Below are 19272 nucleotides of genomic sequence, written 5' to 3' on the forward strand. Positions count from 1 at the left end.
GCTTTTTTGTCCCCCCCCCCCTCCCTCTCTCTCTCTCTCTCTCTCTCTCCCTCTCTCTCTCTTTCTCCATTCCACCGCTCCTCCCCCATCTTACGCTGTGTTGTATGTAATGGAGCACAACAAAGATGCATCACCTGATAAGACCTAACTGTTGCTTTATCAACATTCCTAAAACTGATGCAATATAACAAAAAATTTGTTTTCAGCAATAATTTGATAGTCATCTCAATATGGCATTTCTGCTCAGTGTTATAGTTACTTTTTTCCTTGCTTTTATTTTTCCATGTTTGCAGAGGTAATTTGCAGCACATAATCAGTGGTACTTCCAAGATATAGACATACAGAACAAATAAAAATGGAAAAGTGGTTTTCAAAGGAAGGTAATATCACAAAGCATTATAAATAAATTGATAAGGACACCATTAAGTGATTCAGTGTATTGTGAAGAGTAAGAGACATTATTCATACTCTTAATGTTAATACAAATACTGCAACAAGGAACAGTCATTTTTCATAAATAGCATCACAAATAGGAATAAAAATATCACAGTTTCACCTGGTTAAATGTGTAGTAAACTAAAATAATCTTACTAATTCAGTTACTAACATATTAAATAAACAAGTCAGAAACATGAAAATAACAATCAAAGATTACACTATACATGACAACAAAAACAGATAAACTAGTTGTACTCAACCAAGCAAATGGTTGTAATGCTGACAGCATTTGAAATAACTGCATCTTGATTTTCTTGAATGACAAAGATCTTTCTTCAGAAAAAGTTAAACATGGTGACAGCATAGCTACACAAATTTGAAGGGAAGTAGAAATGAAACAGAAAAAAAACTTATAAAATGATTTTAACAGAAGGTCAAGCTCAGAGTCATATTTACAGGTATTTTGTTTTCTTCTTCCAACCCTACAGCAAACACTTTTAGTAGGTACAGCCAATCCCTGTCTTCACACTATAACGACAAATAATTTAAATTTTGGAAAAGATAAAAGCATTGACCATTTCTCTGATTTCCATGGAGAAATACTACTTTGTACACAATGACTACCTTGGAAGATCTGTACTTATATCTGCAATTACATAAACAGCAGCAGTCCAAACCGCAGTGCACAAGTCGAGAGCATGTGGGTCTTCCACAGTCATCATATCTGCTGCCGAATGATGGAACCAGTAGTAATGTTCATTTGCATTGAGAAGGCTTGAACCAGGTACGCCAGCATCTGTCCATAGTTTTATGTCTGGTCCTCCGTCTTGTGGAGTAGTATACTTGCTAGCATTCAGTGGCCTAAGAAGTCTGAAACAATGATAAAACACCAGTTAGCAAACATAAAAGTTTCTCTAATATAATGCATGTTTGTAGAAGTGAATGTCACTATTTAAATGAGAGAAAGAAATGATAAAACTGTGTAAGACAGTATGCAGCTGGTTTGTTAACATCCATTTTTTTGCTTTTCTCAATACATCAACCAGTCTTCTAGAATCTCTCTCTCTCTCTCTCTCTCTCTCTCTCTCTCTCTCTCTCTCTCACACACACACACACACACACACACACACACACACACACACCTCCTACCTCCCCCTTCTCCTCTTTCCAACTGCATCAACAGCAATTACGGGTCTTGCACCCAGAGTCTAGATGTAGGACACTGAGCAAGCATTTTTCTATATGTTTTTCACATTTGCTATTCAGCCATGCAGAAAGTTATATATAAATGGTAGCATGGCTGATGGAATTTTAAAACAGTTAAATTCTTTAAAACTAAATACTTTTCCTGGAAATGATACTTCAAAGATCCATCTCTTGATCCATCCATTTGCACTCATCCATTGCAACTGCAAAAATGCAGGTCCAAATACCTTCTGAGTGCCCCATTGTCAGCAGTTAGAATGAAACAGCACCAAGACTATTACCTGACATTCTTGTAGTACTACCCCTCATTCTACTTTTTATCCTTACTTAGGATTGGTTTGCTTATATAAGCTGTGTTTCTCTATAGTCCCTATCATTCTTCTTTCTTCCATATAAACTTCCAATTCCTTGAGGAAGAACATCATCCAATATTTGTCAATATGTGTGATATTCTCTCTGTACAAAACACAAAGAAAATAACAAAATGGTGATAAAAGATTGTATGGGATTAATTATGGCTGGGAGACCTTATCCAGGGTTCTTCTGCCATCTGAAGCAAGACTTCTATTTGATACAACTTGCAGATGTGTGCATCTGATGAAAACACTGAGTCTGGAGTGAAGAAAATTTTCAACTCAGCTGTGAACCCAACCCGTGAAAATAACTTCATACAATGCTTCATACTACTTCTATATACAATGGTGTATGTTGTCAAAGACAAGAAGATAATGCACGATTTCTCAAGATCTCAAGTGAGGGTAATATATTTTAAGATGAGGTCTTCCTTTATGTGTAGAATGAACTATAACTTCTTCCTTACTGGAATACTTAAATGTTTAAAAATTAAGTTCATAGTGGTAGTGATAGAGACAAATTTTGACATCAAAGGCTGACAAACCAGTTAACTTGATACAACCAGAGTGGTGAGTGTGCCCACCTAAAATTTTTTGCTTGTCAACAGTTCAAAATGTCTCTCAAAGGGTCACTATTTTCATTGTTAATTACGTTACTGATGTTTCACAAATATAGTACACTCTCGATTATCCACAGTACTTGAGGACTTGAAAACTGCAGACAATCTGCAATTCAAGCACACAGTGATGAATCAGAGTTGTTTGAAACAAAAAGTTAATTGCAATATCATAATTAAAATCATTAACTAATGTTTACAAGAAATTCTTCTTTAATCATCATAGTAAATGTGAAAATTCAGTACTTACAATGAATACAGTGCAATCCAATTTCACATTACCGTAGACTACTTTGAAACTAAATACAGTCCAGCTCTTGCAGTGTTTGAGTAGCACATGGTTTACTTCACTTGTGTTCTAACATGAGATTACTAAAGTGTGAGAAATAGGCTGTGGAAAATTGGCAAAGCAGATAATTCATGCAAAGCAGATGGTTGAGAGTATATTGTATTACACGTATTGCATGAAATATTTTCTGATAAGCCTCCAGTTGGGAAGAAATGACCACAATGATACTTATTTCTCTTACAATTTATTGCTCATAACATGTAATTTTACATGCATGTGCATTTTCTACCAAGTATAAAGTTCTTAGAATTACAGTTTTTTTGTTTACATTATTCCTTTTACATTATAAGTCATGATAAATTCAAGATAAAGGGAATTTTCGGATAAGCCACTGCTTGACTCGCTTTTTAAAAGTATCCACTGTCAATATCTTAACTTCGTTTGATAACAATCTTTTCGCAGTTAGAGTTAATCTTCTGTCAACCATATGAAAGTCTTTTCTATGCCTTATTTCATAGTTGTGAATAACCATGCTTCTTGTGATCTTAGTGTCTTCTTCCACTAGCATTATAGTTTCTAGTATATACATGGCAAAGCTGTCAGAATATTATGTCTAATGAATAGGGGTTAGCGAGAAGTTCCTGTTTTACTTTCGCTTTGATGCTCAAGGCTCGCTTCTGCAGTATGAAAACCCTTTTCATATTATTTTGGCATCTGTCACCCCACAGTACTATTCCATAAGACACGAAAGGGTACACTAATCCGTAACATACAATCCTTAGGGTTTCAGAATTAAGATATGATATTAATCTTCTTAATACATACAGGCTGGGTGTTAAAATATTATGAGAAGGAAAGTTGCTACTCACCATGTAGCGAAGATGCTGAGTCGGAGATAGGCACAAAAAAAGACTCTTACAATTACAGCTTTCGGCTGTTAAGGCCTTTGTCAACAATAGACAGACAGACACGCATGCACAACTCACAAACACGCCTGCAGTCTCAGGCAATTGTGTGGTTTCAGTTGCCTGAGACTGCAGTCGTGTGAGTGTGTGTGTGTGTGTGTGTGTGTGTGTGTGGACGCACACGCACGCATGTGTATGTCTGTCCATTGTTGATGAGGACCTTAATAGCCTAAAGCTATAATTGTGAGAGTCTTTTCGTTGTGCCTATCTGCGACTCAGCATCTCCGCTACATGGTGAGTAGCAAATTTCCTTATCATAATATTGTTACACTCCATCCTGGATTTTCCATTGTTTGATTTAAACTGTATGTTAGTTTTTTTATGAACATAATCAGTGTGCTGCTACCATGAAAGTTGATCATCTATGCATAAACCCAAGATTTTACAATCTGTACAGGTTTTTGGTAGAATTTCATCAATCATAGTATTTTGTCTGTTTGGACCACCTGGTTTAAAATGAATAATATTAGTTTTTTCTATGTTTACTTTTAAGTTGTCTCTTTCATTGCCTTTTTAATAAAGCTAAGTATCTCTTCAAATAGGCTGGGCTCACTGTCTGCAGACACCAGATGTATTGTCTGCATCCATAGTGATCAATTGCTTATTGTCAAGAGACTTAGGAAATCATTTACATAGCATATGAATAGGACTGGACCTAAACTGGAGCAGTGAAGAACACCAAACTGTATATTTCTTGTACTTGACCTTCTCCTCTCCAGTATTTCTCCATTAGAACATACAATCTACCTGCACTGCTGTCTATCCTTTAAATGTGTTTCTAGCAATCACATGAGTTTTCCATGACTCTTCGCAATTTTTGATAAGAGCATGTCATGATGTACTCTTATCAAAAGCCCTTGAGAGGTCCAGGAATACTCCTGCTGCTTCGGATTTTTCATTTAATTTTTCAAGTACATGATGGACAAATTGTACTGCTGCTAACATGGTACTTTGACCTCTTCTGAAACAATGCTGACAACTAATCTGCCAGGACTGAAGTAATGTTCCAGCATTTTTTTTAAATATTATTTTCTCTATCAGTTTGCTGGAAGCTGAAATTAGCACATGGGTCTGTAGTTCTGTACATGCTTTATTTCCCCCTTTTTGTGTAATAGTTTAACTACAAGCAGCTTCAACTTGTCAGGGAACACATCATCTTTGAGAACACAGTTTATTAGATGAACTAGTGTTTTCATTAGTTCATGTTTGCATTTCTTCAATAGATATGTAGAAATTTCATCTAATCCCGCTGATCCTTTGTTTCTGAGACTATCAATAAGCTGCAGAACATCGTATGTGCTTACTGTGGGTAGTGAAAGGAAGTTCTGTTTGTTACTGAACTCAAATGCGTGTTGGATATCCTGTTTCATACAGACATCATTTTTGACAGTATCTATGAAGTAATAATTAAAAATATTGCTAACCAGAAGGGTATCAGGGATATCATTATTCACAGTTAATTGTACATTATTAATTTTAGTTTGTTTCATTGTTTTTGATTTTATTTACAATTGACCAGCAAATCTTTGAAACACTATCTGAACCTCGTATCTGTTGGCTGACTCTTTCTGCTTTTATCTCCCAACTTATTTGTGGTACTTATATTTGTACTGCTTGCAGAGTTCTTTATGTGACTAAGTTAGTCAGTCTGTGTAAGATATACATGTTTTCCATTTTTTCTTTCATATCTTTTGTTTTAAAATCTAATGGCACGTTTTAAAATCCAGTGGCACTGTTTTTGATTTTAAAGGTTGATTTTTTTCTAAATAATCACTTTTTTAATGGCATGGCTCTAGTTAAGGGCTCAGTCAGAATTTCTCTGGGTGTGGCTGTTGGAATACCCCTGAGTTTGAGAAATGTTTCACAACAAACAAGTTCTATACGACCAATGTTTTTTTCTTTCTCTCTATGGAAAAGAGAATAGACAAGGAACAAATGGAGATTGGGGTTTAAAATCACATAAAAAATGAAATCATTGAGCACGAGTTCAGATGTGGGAAATATGGGAAGGGAAATTGGTCGTGTCCTCTTCAAATGAACCATCTTGGCATTTCCCTTATTTGAACTAGGGAAACTGCCAAAAGCTAAATCAGGATGGCTGGGCGGGGGGGGGGGGGGGGGGGGGGGGGGGGGGAGATTGAACTGCCATCTTCCTGAATACAATCACATATACTAATACAAAGACTGAATGCAAACATGCTCTCATATAATAGGAAATGACAACACATTTCTTTGCCACGGAAAATAGTGTAAGAAGAAGATATTACTAAGGCTCTCAGGGACCATACTGGCACTGAAATGGAAGATGACAGCGAGAAGGCCTAAATACAGAATTCAGTCTTCCAAAATTGTTTCACTAGTGAAGATCATAATATAGTCCCTCCTTTCAATCATTGTATGAACATCGAAAAGACAGATATTGAAATAAGTGACCGCAGAGCAGAAGAACAAATGCAATTGCTTAACAGTGGAAAGGCACAAGGACCAGATGAGATACCTGTAAGATTCTACAGATATTATGCGAAAGAACTTGCTCCCCTACTAGCAGTAGTTTATCATAGGCCACTCAAGCAACGAAGGGTACCTAGTGACTGAAAGGAAGTGCAGGTCATTTCCATTTTCAAGTAGGATCATATGACAGATGCAAATAATCACGGATGGAAATCTGTTGTAGAATTATGAAACATATTTTATGGTGACATAATATTACTTTTTGGAGAACAAAAATGTCCTCCATAAAAATCAACATGAATTCTACAAACATACATCCTGTATTCATAGACTTTAGGAAGTCATCTGACACTGTCCAGCACTGCCACGAAAAAAAAAGACAAGCTCACTGAGCATCAGACCAGATTTGCAACTGGATTCAAGCCTTCCCTGAAGAGCAAATTCAATATGTGGGTCTTGATGGAACAAAATCAACAGGTGTAAAGGTAATTCTTCCAGGAACACCATAAGGAAATATGTATATAAATTATCTAGTAGAATGCACTGGAAGCTCTTTAAGGCTATTCACAGACAATGTGGTTATCAATAAGAAGGTAGCAACACCAGAAGATTGTATCAGTTCACATAAGGATCACAAGAGGATTGATGAATGGTGCAGGGATTGGCAGTTGACCATGAACACAAATAAATGTAACATACTGCACACGAATAGGAGAAGAAATCCACCACTGTGCAACCACACCACTGATGACAATTGATGGAAACAATATCTACTGTAAAATATGTAAGAGCGACCTTAACTGGAATGACCACAAAAAACAAACAGTAGAAAAAGCAAATGATAGACAGATTCATAAGAAGAATCCTAAGGAAATGTAATTTATCCATGAAAGAAGTGGCTTAGAGAACAATTGCTAAACTCATTCTTTATTACTGCTCATCATTCTGGGACCCTTAGCAGGTAGAGAAGAGACAGAGACAGAAAAGTAGTACAATTCATTACAAGACTGTTATTCAGCTTTAAGAGCATTACAGATATCCTCAACAAGGCCCCGTGGCAAATGTTACAAGAGAGGCGTTGGGCATTATGGAGTAGTTTACTATTGAAAATTTGAGAGAACACATTTCACAAAGAGTCTGACAATATATTACTTCCTCCCACATACATCTTGTGAAATGACCACGACAACAAATTTTGAAAATCAGAGCTAATAAAGAGGTCTATCGACAACCATTCTTCCCATGCGCCATTTGTCGATGGAACTGCAAAGGAGGATCAGACAGTGGTATCAGATGTTCCCTCTGCCACACACTGTCAAATGGCTTGTGGAGTACTGATGGAGATATTTTTTAAAAATTTTACAGTATTTCTCCCAAGCATTTTTTCACCATCTTTAGGTTGTTATGTTTACTGTAGATAAAAAAATCTATATACACTGTGGCAAAACACAAAGAGATCACAGTGAAAAAAGTCACAAAATAAAGGCAAAGCAATGTAAATTAGTTTACTCATACTGAATATCAAGGGGCATTCTGTTTCTACTTTATAGATCATCCCCCTTTATGCTCAGTATGAGTAAACTAGACATTATTTGTATAGTGTATAACAATTTGTAGCACCTTTTGTAATGTTATTACAGATCTCATTATGGTAACATAGTTTTACTGAAACTGGTTATCCACAATACAGTGTTTTATTGAGATCTTGGCTCCTCAGAAAGCAATGTAATATTAACTAATTGTTTTGTAAATTCAAAAACATCTTGCGGCAGCCTGTGCAGAGAACTGCATATACTAACAATTACTTCCCCATATAATTATTCATTAATGAAAAGTATTATATATGACATATCTCTCTTACAAACAACAGCTCAGTTCACATGATCAATATCAGGAATAATAACATCTTCATGAAAATTAAAAGTAATTTACTTTGGTTCATAAAGGTGTCTATTACTCAGTAGACACATTTTCAATGGCTTGCCAGATATTATAAAAAATAGCTACCACGAAACAGAGTTTTAGAGAAGCCTAAAATACTTACTGGTAGCCAACTTTACTACTTGACGACTCCTGACAAGCACTTTTATTATTAACTTGTACATATACTGATTGAATGCTACGTAACACATTATTCTGAGATAGCTTCAGTGCAGTAACGCAATCCGTGTAAGTAAGGCTCATAAATAGTTCTTGTTTGATACGCTTGTGAAATGGTCGTACAGGAAAATTACCACTTCATTGCTACCTCAGAGATGCCATGTCCCATTGCACATGCACCGACTATAACACTACACTCAAACTAACTCAAATCTCGATAAAGTGCCATAGCATCAGCAACCGATCTAACAACTGTGCCAGACACTTTTAGTCTTATACGGCGTTGCTGACCACAGTGTTGTATTCTTGCTGCTTACATATCTCTGTATTTGAATATGCATGCCTATACTAGTTTCTTTGGCACTTAAATGTATAATCTATATGGAACCTGGTATCTCCACGTCACTTCCACATATACAATCTTCTTTAACGATTCTGAAACCAAGTAATAGGAATAATTAAATAATTAAGCTGTGCCTTGATTTCCCTCTTATCCTGTGCTGCTTGTCTACACTGACCAGGATAGATTGAGACTATGTTACATTATACCTGCACAATTATAGTTCCTATAGCCCTCTTGCTGGAAAAGTGAACCACTGGATCCAAAAGATACCATTTCTTGTCCCCCTTTTATTGATATGTTTGTCTTCTATTGACTGGTGAGTATAAGTTTTCTAGCTGTATCAAATTTAAGTAAGATCTAGCTAACATTTGAGATTATGGAAATGAGTAACTGATTTTGTTTCTTTCACTTGTAGTTCCCCTTGATCTGATACTCCTACCCTTGGCTTGTTTTAAGCACAAATGCTAGACCTTCACCGTGACAGCTACAGTGTGATTCACTAACATAATGTTTACACTCTACAGCAATTTTTCATCAAAAGTTAACCACAAACTATTTTAACATTTAAGAGGAATGTTAAATTGTTTATAACCAAAAAAAGTCTTCACATTCATCCATAACCAATGTAACTAAATCTAATAAAAGCAAGTTTAATCATACAGTTATCTGCATCTCTCACAAACTGACATTACTTTTCTGGCTAACTCCCAAATGTGAACAGACCAAAACAACAATCAGCTAGCATTTTCTCTTGCATTTCCAGTGTGTCATCGCTCATCTTGCCTGCCCCCCCCCCCCCCCCCCCCCATTTTTTTCCTCTCTTCTATTTTATTGTCATCCAGTAGTGTCTTCTTTTGTACTTTTTGTGAGTGCTAAAGTTCAGCATGCTCAGTACGCTAAATAGGATGGACTACCAAACAAAATCTGATGAATATGGGAGTGGTGCATTCTTGGCATTCAGCTTTTGATATTTACAAAAAGCAACTGCCCAGTAAGATGGTGTCTAGTGCGGTTGTGTGTAGTGATCAAGTGAACAAAAGTTACAGTTGTGCCCTAAAAACAGGTGTCTATGGGAATTGTAGTAGTGAAATCGTGAAGCTAAAAGAACGAATTGCAAGTTTACAAAAAACTGTGGACGTTTTAAGATATGACATTTCGCGTCTAAGAAACGAAAATGCTGAGCATCTGAAAGTCCCTCACAACATGGCGCCAATTGTAAATAATCAGTCAAATTACTCGACAAACATGAGTAAAATCTACGAAAATACGTGTTGCGTGTGTAAAAAGTGCAACACTTTCAGTGATAGGATGTGCTTAGCTTGCACTAAAATATCAAAAGTTGCGGAAAGGAGACATGCAGAGTTGGAGAAATTCCAGTGTGTAGCAACTACATCTAACGAACAAAACGCAACGTTGAGTCGAAAAGTTTCAGGACTCTGCTACTGTGGACATCGTGTCTGTAAAGGAATTATGTGCATAAAATGTAAAACTGTGTTTCATTTCTCTTGTGTAAATGTGAACTCTAAACAAAAGTTCTGGCTGTGTATGGAAGATGAGTTAGGACTAGATTTGAATAACAAAGACTGTATTTACGATATAATCAATGTGCTCATTGATGAGGTTAAAGAATTAAAAAGTAAATCTGACGAGCTCCCATGACAGAAGTTACAAAATGATGGTGAAATACTCAGAGACACAAAAAAAGGTTCCAAATCATGCGAAAACAAAAACTCTACAAATGAAATCGCAGCAAAAACCAATCAGTATATTACGCCTAAAACAACATCTAAAGCTATGAAAAAAATTGCGAATGATTCCTCGTTATACATCACGACAAGGAACAGATTTGATGTGCTACAAAAAAAATGAAAATTGTGAACAACAAAGCAGTGAGGTAAATAAAAACTTCATAGTTCAAGAAAACAGCATATGTAGCAAGAAACATTCATACAACAGACACAGCAGTAACATAAAAAGCTCACCTAAACAAAAAAAAAAAAAAGAATAACAGTGTTTGCAGACAGCCATGGGCGATCACTTGCAGCTAACTTAATGCATCAAAGTCATAATAATTTCGTAATCCAAGGAAATGTTGCAGGTGCACTATTAACTTCAATACTTGAAAGCTGTAACAACTTACAGAATCTCACAATGAATGACACAGTTATAATCTGGGGTGGCACAAATGATGTAGCCAGAAACGAAGCAGACAAGGCATTAAATGCTATAACATCAGCATTAATTAAGCTTCAGCACACAAATGTAATCATAGTAGGGATACCCCATAGATATGATCTTGCAAACTGGTCTTGTGTGAACGATGAAACCAGGCGAACAAATAGGAAAATAGCCAAAATAGTGAAATCTTTCCAAAACACTCAGTTTGTAACAGTCCCTGAGAACAGAGACTGGTACACTTCTCACGGACTACACCTAAATGCTAATGGCAAGGAAGAAGTGGCCAGAACTTAACTTGCAGTCATCTCTCCAAAAAATCAACTAAAGCCTGCAATATCACTTGAGTGGAAGGATCCAGATGGAACTGAGCAAATAATACCACAGCGAGAAAAAATCACAGTACCAGAAATCAACCACATTGTTGTCAAGAGGACAGTAATGAACAATGGAGTAGGAAGATCAGTTTGCAGCAACAGGATATTCAAAAGTCCAGAAACACATTGTGCTCCTAGAAGATCCTCAAGACCAATAAAACCCAGAGTTCAAAGTGACATGTTTTTGTGGGAAAGTAAAGCAACTAACAATTTCCCAGGACTGGGTAAAAACAACTTGCCAAGCCAGCTAGTCAAAACAACAGAAGCTGTGGCATCAACTGCAGACTCCTCAGCATCACTTACTCAATCAAATGTGATGGAGTATACAACTCCAGTTACTGCAACACCAGGCAGTTCGGCAACTCCTCGGACTGTATGGAGCAAGAAGGCACCTCAACAGCTACCTTGACAACTAGACAGACAGAAGCCAGGTTCGGTAGTAGATCGAGAAATGCAAGATCGCCAAAGAACAGGAACACTTTTAATGCCTGGATCCAGAACTTATGTAAGTGAACCAACTCAGTGCATTTTAAAGGAAGATAATCAGAGTGACCAGTTAAAAATACCACTAAGGCTCATGCACCTAACATACAGTACCTTAGAAATAAGCTTAATATATTACAGGTTTTTGTAAATGAACAGTCACCTCATATAGTAGTGCTAACTGAGCATGGATTAAAATCTGATGAAATTATTTACTGTAAACTAGAGGGCTACTCCTTAGCAAATAGTTATTGTAGACAGCAACATAAGGGTGGTGGTGTGGCAGTTTACATTAGTGAGAATCTTGAGTACAAGAAATTAAACTATATAGACCAGTACAACAAAGAAGGCTTGATTGAAGTGACAGGCATCGAAGTCCACACCAAAGAGTGTAGAGAGGTTATAAGAAAACATAAAGTTATTGGGATTTATCATCCACCAAAGGCTGAAGTAGTTAGCTTCATAGACATATTTAGTAGAGTAGTGGGACGTTGTGGTCCCAGAGACCTAACTATACTTGGTGATCTGAATATTGAGGCAGAATCTTCCAGTTTGTGTAATATGAGGTTAATAGATACTCTTAACCCATATAATCTCGTAAATGTAGTAAATAGTGATACCAGGGTAACAAAGTCCACATCTAGCAGAATTGATTACGTTATACTATGTAAACATATTAAAGACAGTGTTAGGTGCTGGAATATGGATTTTCACTGCTCTGACCACAAATGCCAGCTTGCAGAGTATGTAAACACAAGCATCCCAAAAATGACAAAAGTTACTGAAAATAAAAAAATCCTAAAAGAGGGTAACATCCTTGCCCTAAGAAATAAATTAGCTATAGAGGACTGGGATCTGGTTTACCAGACTGAAGGATCTGAAAACAAATGGGCCAAATTCTATGATACTATGCTAAGACACTTTGACAGATGCTGCCCTGTTAAAAAAAATACAAAGAGTGTTCACCCATAACCAAAGTGCAAAAACCAACAGACTGATACTTCCAGCAAATATGATAAAACTCAGGCAAAACATCCAGGACCTGGATGTGTTACACAGGTCAACAAACCTGCAGGTTTTTAAGACCAAGCACAATGAAGCCAAGAAAATCTTTAAGAAAGAGCTTTCAAATCTAAGAAAACAGATATACAGCAGTGAAATAGCTCAGTCAGACAATATAGCCAAGACCTCATGGAGAATTGTAAATCAATTTCGCAAAGCCACACCGAAGCCAGAAATTGAAATTGTAAATATAAGACATGAAGGAAACACAATTAAAGATCCTAATAAAGTCTGCGATGTTTTCAATAAATACTTTATATCTGCAGCTGTTAGTCCAGTTAATAACACAATTGTGAGTAGTGAGGTAAAGCTCTGCCCCTTTGAAGAGCCACCTTTTGAATTCAAACAAGTAAGTGAAAAAGAAATAGGCAGGATAATAAATAACCTAAAGAATAAGTACTCATTCGGATGGGATGGTTTGAGTAGTATCGTGATTAAAAAATGTAATAAGGAATTAGTTAAAATAATCACCCACCTGGTAAACTGCAGTATTAGAGAACATACATTTCCAAATGTATTGAAATGGAGCGCAGTTAAACCAGTGCATAAAAAAGGATCCAAGGAAGAGGTTTCAAATTTCAGGCCCATATCATTAATACCTGTCTTCAGTAAAGTATTTGCAGTTGTGCTGCTGATACAACTTAGTGACTATTTCTTGAAAAATATGTTCCTAACAGACACACAACATAGATTCCGAAAAGATCATAGTACTATCACAGCAATTACGGAATTTCTTCACAAAACTTATGGTGCCCTTGATCAAGGAATGCAAACAGCTGGCATATTTCTAGACCTCACTAAAGCCTTTGGCTCGTTAAACCATGAGTTACTTTTAAGTAAGCTTGAGTCATACAATGTAAATGCAATTGCTGGCTACATATTTATTTAACCGCAAGCAGTGTACAAAGCTGACTTACAAAATCAATAATCAGATCATTAATTTCCAGTCCAAATATGAGACAGTCACGCAAGGTGTACCCCAGGGCTCAATTTTGGGCCCTTTCCTTTTCCTAATGTACATAAATGATATAGAGCAACCTTTCAACTCCCAATTGGTAACCTATGCAGACGATACCTCACTGTTATTTCTTGGTAAGCAAAATGATGAGTTAACGCTGGTAGCAACTGAGGGCCTACATCAAATAACTACTTATTTCCAAGATCAAGGTTTGAAAGTTAATATTAGTAAATCTCAGTTATTGCCATTTAAACTTACAAACTCACACCAAACCTCTATCAGTAACATAGGTGGAATTGAAGTAGTGGACACAGAAGGCTGCAGATTTCTAGGTATTCACCTAGATGAAAATCTAAGATGGGTAAACCATATCAAATTTTTATGCAATGAAATCAGCAGTTCATTACATCTAATCAGCCAGTTATCAAAAGCAGTCCCACATCAGACATTAAAAACAATTTATTATGGAACCATTTTTGCACAGATTAATTACGGGATAGAGATATGGGGTTGTGCTGCCGACATACATATGAACAGAATATTAACCCTACAGAAAAGAGCAATCAGAATTATCCGTGGATTAGGGTACAGAGATTCATGCAGGGAAATCTTTGTTCATCATAAATACCTCACAGTCTACTCACTGTATCTTTACAAATTAATTATATTTTTTGTGACACATCAAAACAAAGCAACAAAGTGCTCTGATATGCATGCCTATAATACAAGAAATAAAGACTGCTACTACAGACAAAGAACAAAATTAAAAACAACAGACCATAGTCCCTGCATTAGTGGTCAAATATGGTACAACAGATTACCGAGCTCTATAAGGTGCCACAAAGGGAACTTATTCAAAGTGAAACTGAAATATTTCTTGATTGACAAGTGTTTATATTCTTTAAGTGAATATTAATATCAAACTAAAATAAATTATTGTATGTGTGTGTGTATATATATATATATATATATATATATATATATATATATATATATATATATATATATAATAGAAGGAAACATTCCACGTGGGAAAAATTATATATAAAAAAACAAAGATGAGGTGACTTACCGAACAAAAGGGCTGGCAGGTCGATAGACACACAAACAAACACAAACATACACACAAAATTCAAGCTTTCGCAACAAACTGTTGCCTCATCAGGAAAGAGGGAAGGAGAGGGGAAGACGAAAGGAAGTGGGTTTTAAGGGAGAGGGTAAGGAGTCATTCCAATCCCGGGAGCGGAAAGACTTACCTTAGGGGGAAAAAAGGACAGGTATACACTCGCACACACGCACATATCCATCCACACATACAGACACAAGCAGACATATTTAAAGACAAAGAGTTTGGGCAGAGATGTATCATGTATATGTAATCACATATGTATATATGACTGTACTAAACTTGTAAAAAAATGCTATGACGTTTGCAAAAGACACCAGTTGGTGTCTCCATGCAAAAAAATACAATAAATAAATAAAAATAAATAAAAATAAAAAACTAAAACCAGAATCAGGCTCGTCCACATCCACTGACTCCCTGCGATACCATCTCATTTCTTGCAACTCCCTCATCACTTAGTTTTACTGCCTCTAACTATGTAAAGTACTGTGCCCCCAGATAAACAGCTAATACAACACCACCTAACAGTTTGGTAAACAGATCTGTTAGCAATTCAACATGAAATTATCAGTAACAACAGCAGAGCACTATGTAATATTAGCTAAAATTTTAAACAACACAATACTGAAACAACTAGTTAAGTGACTATACATCAAAAATCATGTGTCATCTCTTTGGAAAATTTAGAGATCTCTGAAGAGGCACACATCCTGTGCCTATCTGAGCACCATATAATCACAGCGTTAGATAACTTACATATCACACTCAAGCAGCTTACTTGTGCAGAACTAATATGTGGGAAGGAGGAGCTGTTACATATATTAAGACTGGACACACGTTCAAAAGCACTGAGACAAGTAGAGTTTATAGTGAAAAGCTTACAGAAGTGTGTGGTTCTGAATTAATATTGAAAAATAGTTCACTTTTAATTGTAACTATACAGAGATCCCCATCGGGAAATTTTGAACAGTTTATGAGGAATCGAGATTCCTTTCTATGCTACCTGTCAGATAATAGCAAGCAGTTAAGAGTCAGTGGCGATTTCAGTGTACATTTTCCAAGGGATTCTGATAGGAAAAATTGTTTAGAAATCTTATTTGGACCCTATAATTTGATCTCAGTCATTAACTTTCCAACCCAGGTGGATAAAGACTGTAGGATCCTAATTGATAATGTTTTCTTTGGTGAAGCTCAAAGCAAGAAAATAAATGTTTATTCAGTAACAAATGCTCGGTCTGATCATGAGGTACAGTTAGTTAGGATAAATAACATAGGTCTTATAGCATGGGTACTCCTCAGTGAAAATAGTTATTATAATTAATGACTTAAGGACAAATGTTTAAGAATAGTTTACAAAAGATGGCCTGGGGTGAAATTCAAGTGCTAACATTAAATTTAATCTACTCCACGATATATTCGTAATATTATTTGAAAATAACTTTGCATGTACGCAGATCGGAAAAGACATTAAGTAGCCATGTAAAAAGCCTTTGGTAACTAGATGGATTACAGTACCTTGTGAAAGGAAAAGGGAAATGTATCTGCTGGCAAGGATAATTAGATATCCCGCAGTAGCTGCACACTAAAAAACTACTCAAAAATATTAAGAAAAGTCATAAAAAAATCAGGGAACATGCACATAAAGCCAGAAATCAGTAATTCCAACAACAGACTTAAGCTATACGGAAGGTAGAGAAGTGGGACAGAGGACAAATGGCCATGGAACAGGATAACATTACAACTTAACTGAATGGAAGGGCTATTAATGATGAATCACAGGTAGAAAATATATTTAATAATCATTTCTTAAATATAGTAGAAAGCATACAAACAGTTCAAGAAAAAAATCACAGCAGTATGTCGAAAAAGCAACTTCAATAATATTCAATCATCTGAATGTATCACCAAATTCTCCTTCTGGAACTAAGAAAATTATACATTCCCTCAAAAATAAAAGTTCATCTGGTTTTGATTGTGTTTCCAATAGCATACTAAAGATTTGTCCCATATAACAAGCCTGGTCTTATCTGAAATACATAATGCATCACCTAACTTGAGGCATTTTTCCAGAGAGACTGAAATATGATGTCAAACCACTATTTAAGAAAGGTGGTAGGAAGGATGTCTAAATACCGACCTGTCTCACTGCTAACGTCATTTTCCAAAATTTTTGATAAGGTGATGTATTCTATCTCACCTGAGCAGCAATTATATCCTCAGCAAATCACAGCCTGGATTTGAGAAGAGTACTCTGCTGACAATGCCATTTACATGTTCATTCACATTTTACATGCATTAGATAATAAAATAGCACCAGTTGTCATTTTCTGCAACTTATCTAAGACATTTGGCAGTGTGAATAGCAGTATTCTCCTTGACAAACTGATGTTTTATAGTACTGACAGTATAGCCAATGGATAATGTCATATCTAACCAGAACAATGCAGAAAGTTGTACTTAGTAACTCAATCAATGTAGTTCAGGGACATTATTCTGGCATGGGCGAAATCATGTACGTTGTTCCTCAAGGTTTCATTTTCAGTCTACTATTGTACCTCATATATGTAAAAGATATGCCGTCTCATATACAACAAGCAGAATTACTTCTTTCTGCAGATGACACTAGTATTGAGGTCAATCCAAGCACCCACACAGAAACATAAGAAATGATAAACAACATTCTTAAAAGTGTCAATGACTGGTTTTCTGTAAACTGTCTCACCCTAAATTTTAAAAAGACACAACATATTCAGTTCTGTACATGTAGGGATATAACACCAATGATAGATATAACTCATGGCAAGGAAATTACAAATATGGTGGGAATTTCAAAATTCTTAGGTGTCCATACTGATGAGGATTTAAACTGGAAAAAGCATATTTTGGAACTGCTAAAACACTTTAGTTCAGCCGCATTTGCTCTTAGAAACATTGCAAATCTGGGGGAGAGACAAATCAGTAAAATGACACATTTTGCATATTTTCATTCACTAATGTCATATGGAATAATGTCCAGGGGAAACTCATCTTTAAAAAAGAAAGTCTCCATTGCCAAAAAAGTGCTGCAAGAGTAATATGTGGGGCTCACCCACAATCTTCTTGCAGACACCTGTTTAAGCAGTTGGGCATTCTGACTACTGCTTCACAGTACATTTAATAATGTCTACTTACCATACAGTCTTACAAGGGAAGACAGATCAGCATATTACAATAGATAAATAAAAATAATTATAATCGTATGGAAAAGGTCCCAAATAAAAGTGAATGATTGAAAGAAAAAAATATAATATCATGATTAAAATCATATTGACCTACATAGATCCACACCTGAGATCTGGGTGCAGTCATAAGACACCATGCCACAAAAGTTGCTAGACAGGCATACATTCAACAACCGTCAGAGGCTGCCACTCAAGGATACATGTGCAGCCTCTCATTCATGCACTCTACGAGCCAGCCGACAGCTTTTAGAGCTGAGCCCATACAGCTATAACTCAGCTACATGTTTGCCTCTGATATTTATTATCAGACTGTTATTGTGAGCCACTCGGTAGTTAGCGAACCCATTGTAATATATTGTTTTCTAGACTCAATAATGTTTCTGGTGTCAGTCATCGTGTGGATTCTCTTGTGGGATCAGGACACATTGTCAATGAGTATTGTCATGTCTGCATGTGTTTTTCATTGTGCAGTTGCTTTTTGCGTTTTGTCGTGGTACGAAGTCTCTGATTCAAACATTAGTACAACAACAGAAGGACTTCATCACTGTCATGCAACAGGCTCCACCAGCATCACTCTCCAAAAATTCATCTCCAGCACCGTGTTTTCCTCAGTTCCCGCCATTCGACAAGGTGGTGGAAGAATACCACCTATGGCAGCATTTTCTTGCCTCCTGGTTACTGATGCGGAAGTATGTCGGACACTGTTTTTGTCTCAAATTTCTCCCACCTTCTATCGAGTGCTGCAGCAGTTGGCCCCATTGCAGTAACTTTCTTCATTGTCATTTGACATCTTATGTTTGTTGTTGTCTTCCTTTTATTGCCATTGCATGCACTTTGTGGTCACTACGGTTGAATTTTACCAAAGCAAAAAGCAGCCCCGTCAGTTTTAACATGCCTGGGTTACAAATGTTTGCGGAATTAGTCTCAAGTGCCATTTTGTCATGGACACATGCAAAAAGTCACATGTGGACTTCATGGTTTGTGATGTTGTCATCTGCTCTGCCCCAGAGAAGGAAGTCTGGCAACGGGTTCTCCAGTTGGAGAACACTGCCATCGAAGAGGTTTTGTTAATTGCCCAGTCATATGAGATCTCACAAGCCAATATCTT

General features: G+C 36.4%; 1 protein-coding gene across 4 annotated transcripts in view; it reads right to left on the reverse strand.

Moving 5' to 3' along the window:
* Positions 1–412: 412 nt before the first annotated feature.
* The window catches only part of LOC126417107 (carboxypeptidase Q-like), an 88963-nt gene continuing 70103 nt past the window's right edge, over positions 413–19272 (reverse strand). The window contains exon 6 of one of the 4 annotated variants that reach the window (XM_050085018.1): positions 413–1308. In XM_050085018.1, the coding sequence (XP_049940975.1) occupies positions 1059–1308 (250 nt within the window). In that variant the 3' untranslated portion in view covers positions 413–1058. The remainder of the gene's footprint in view (positions 1309–19272) is intronic. The other 3 variants (XM_050085026.1, XM_050085011.1, XM_050085005.1) reach the window with 3 other exon arrangements.

This window comes from Schistocerca serialis, chromosome 1, assembly GCF_023864345.2.
Source record: "Schistocerca serialis cubense isolate TAMUIC-IGC-003099 chromosome 1, iqSchSeri2.2, whole genome shotgun sequence".
Classification (NCBI taxonomy): Eukaryota; Metazoa; Arthropoda; class Insecta; order Orthoptera; family Acrididae; genus Schistocerca; species Schistocerca serialis.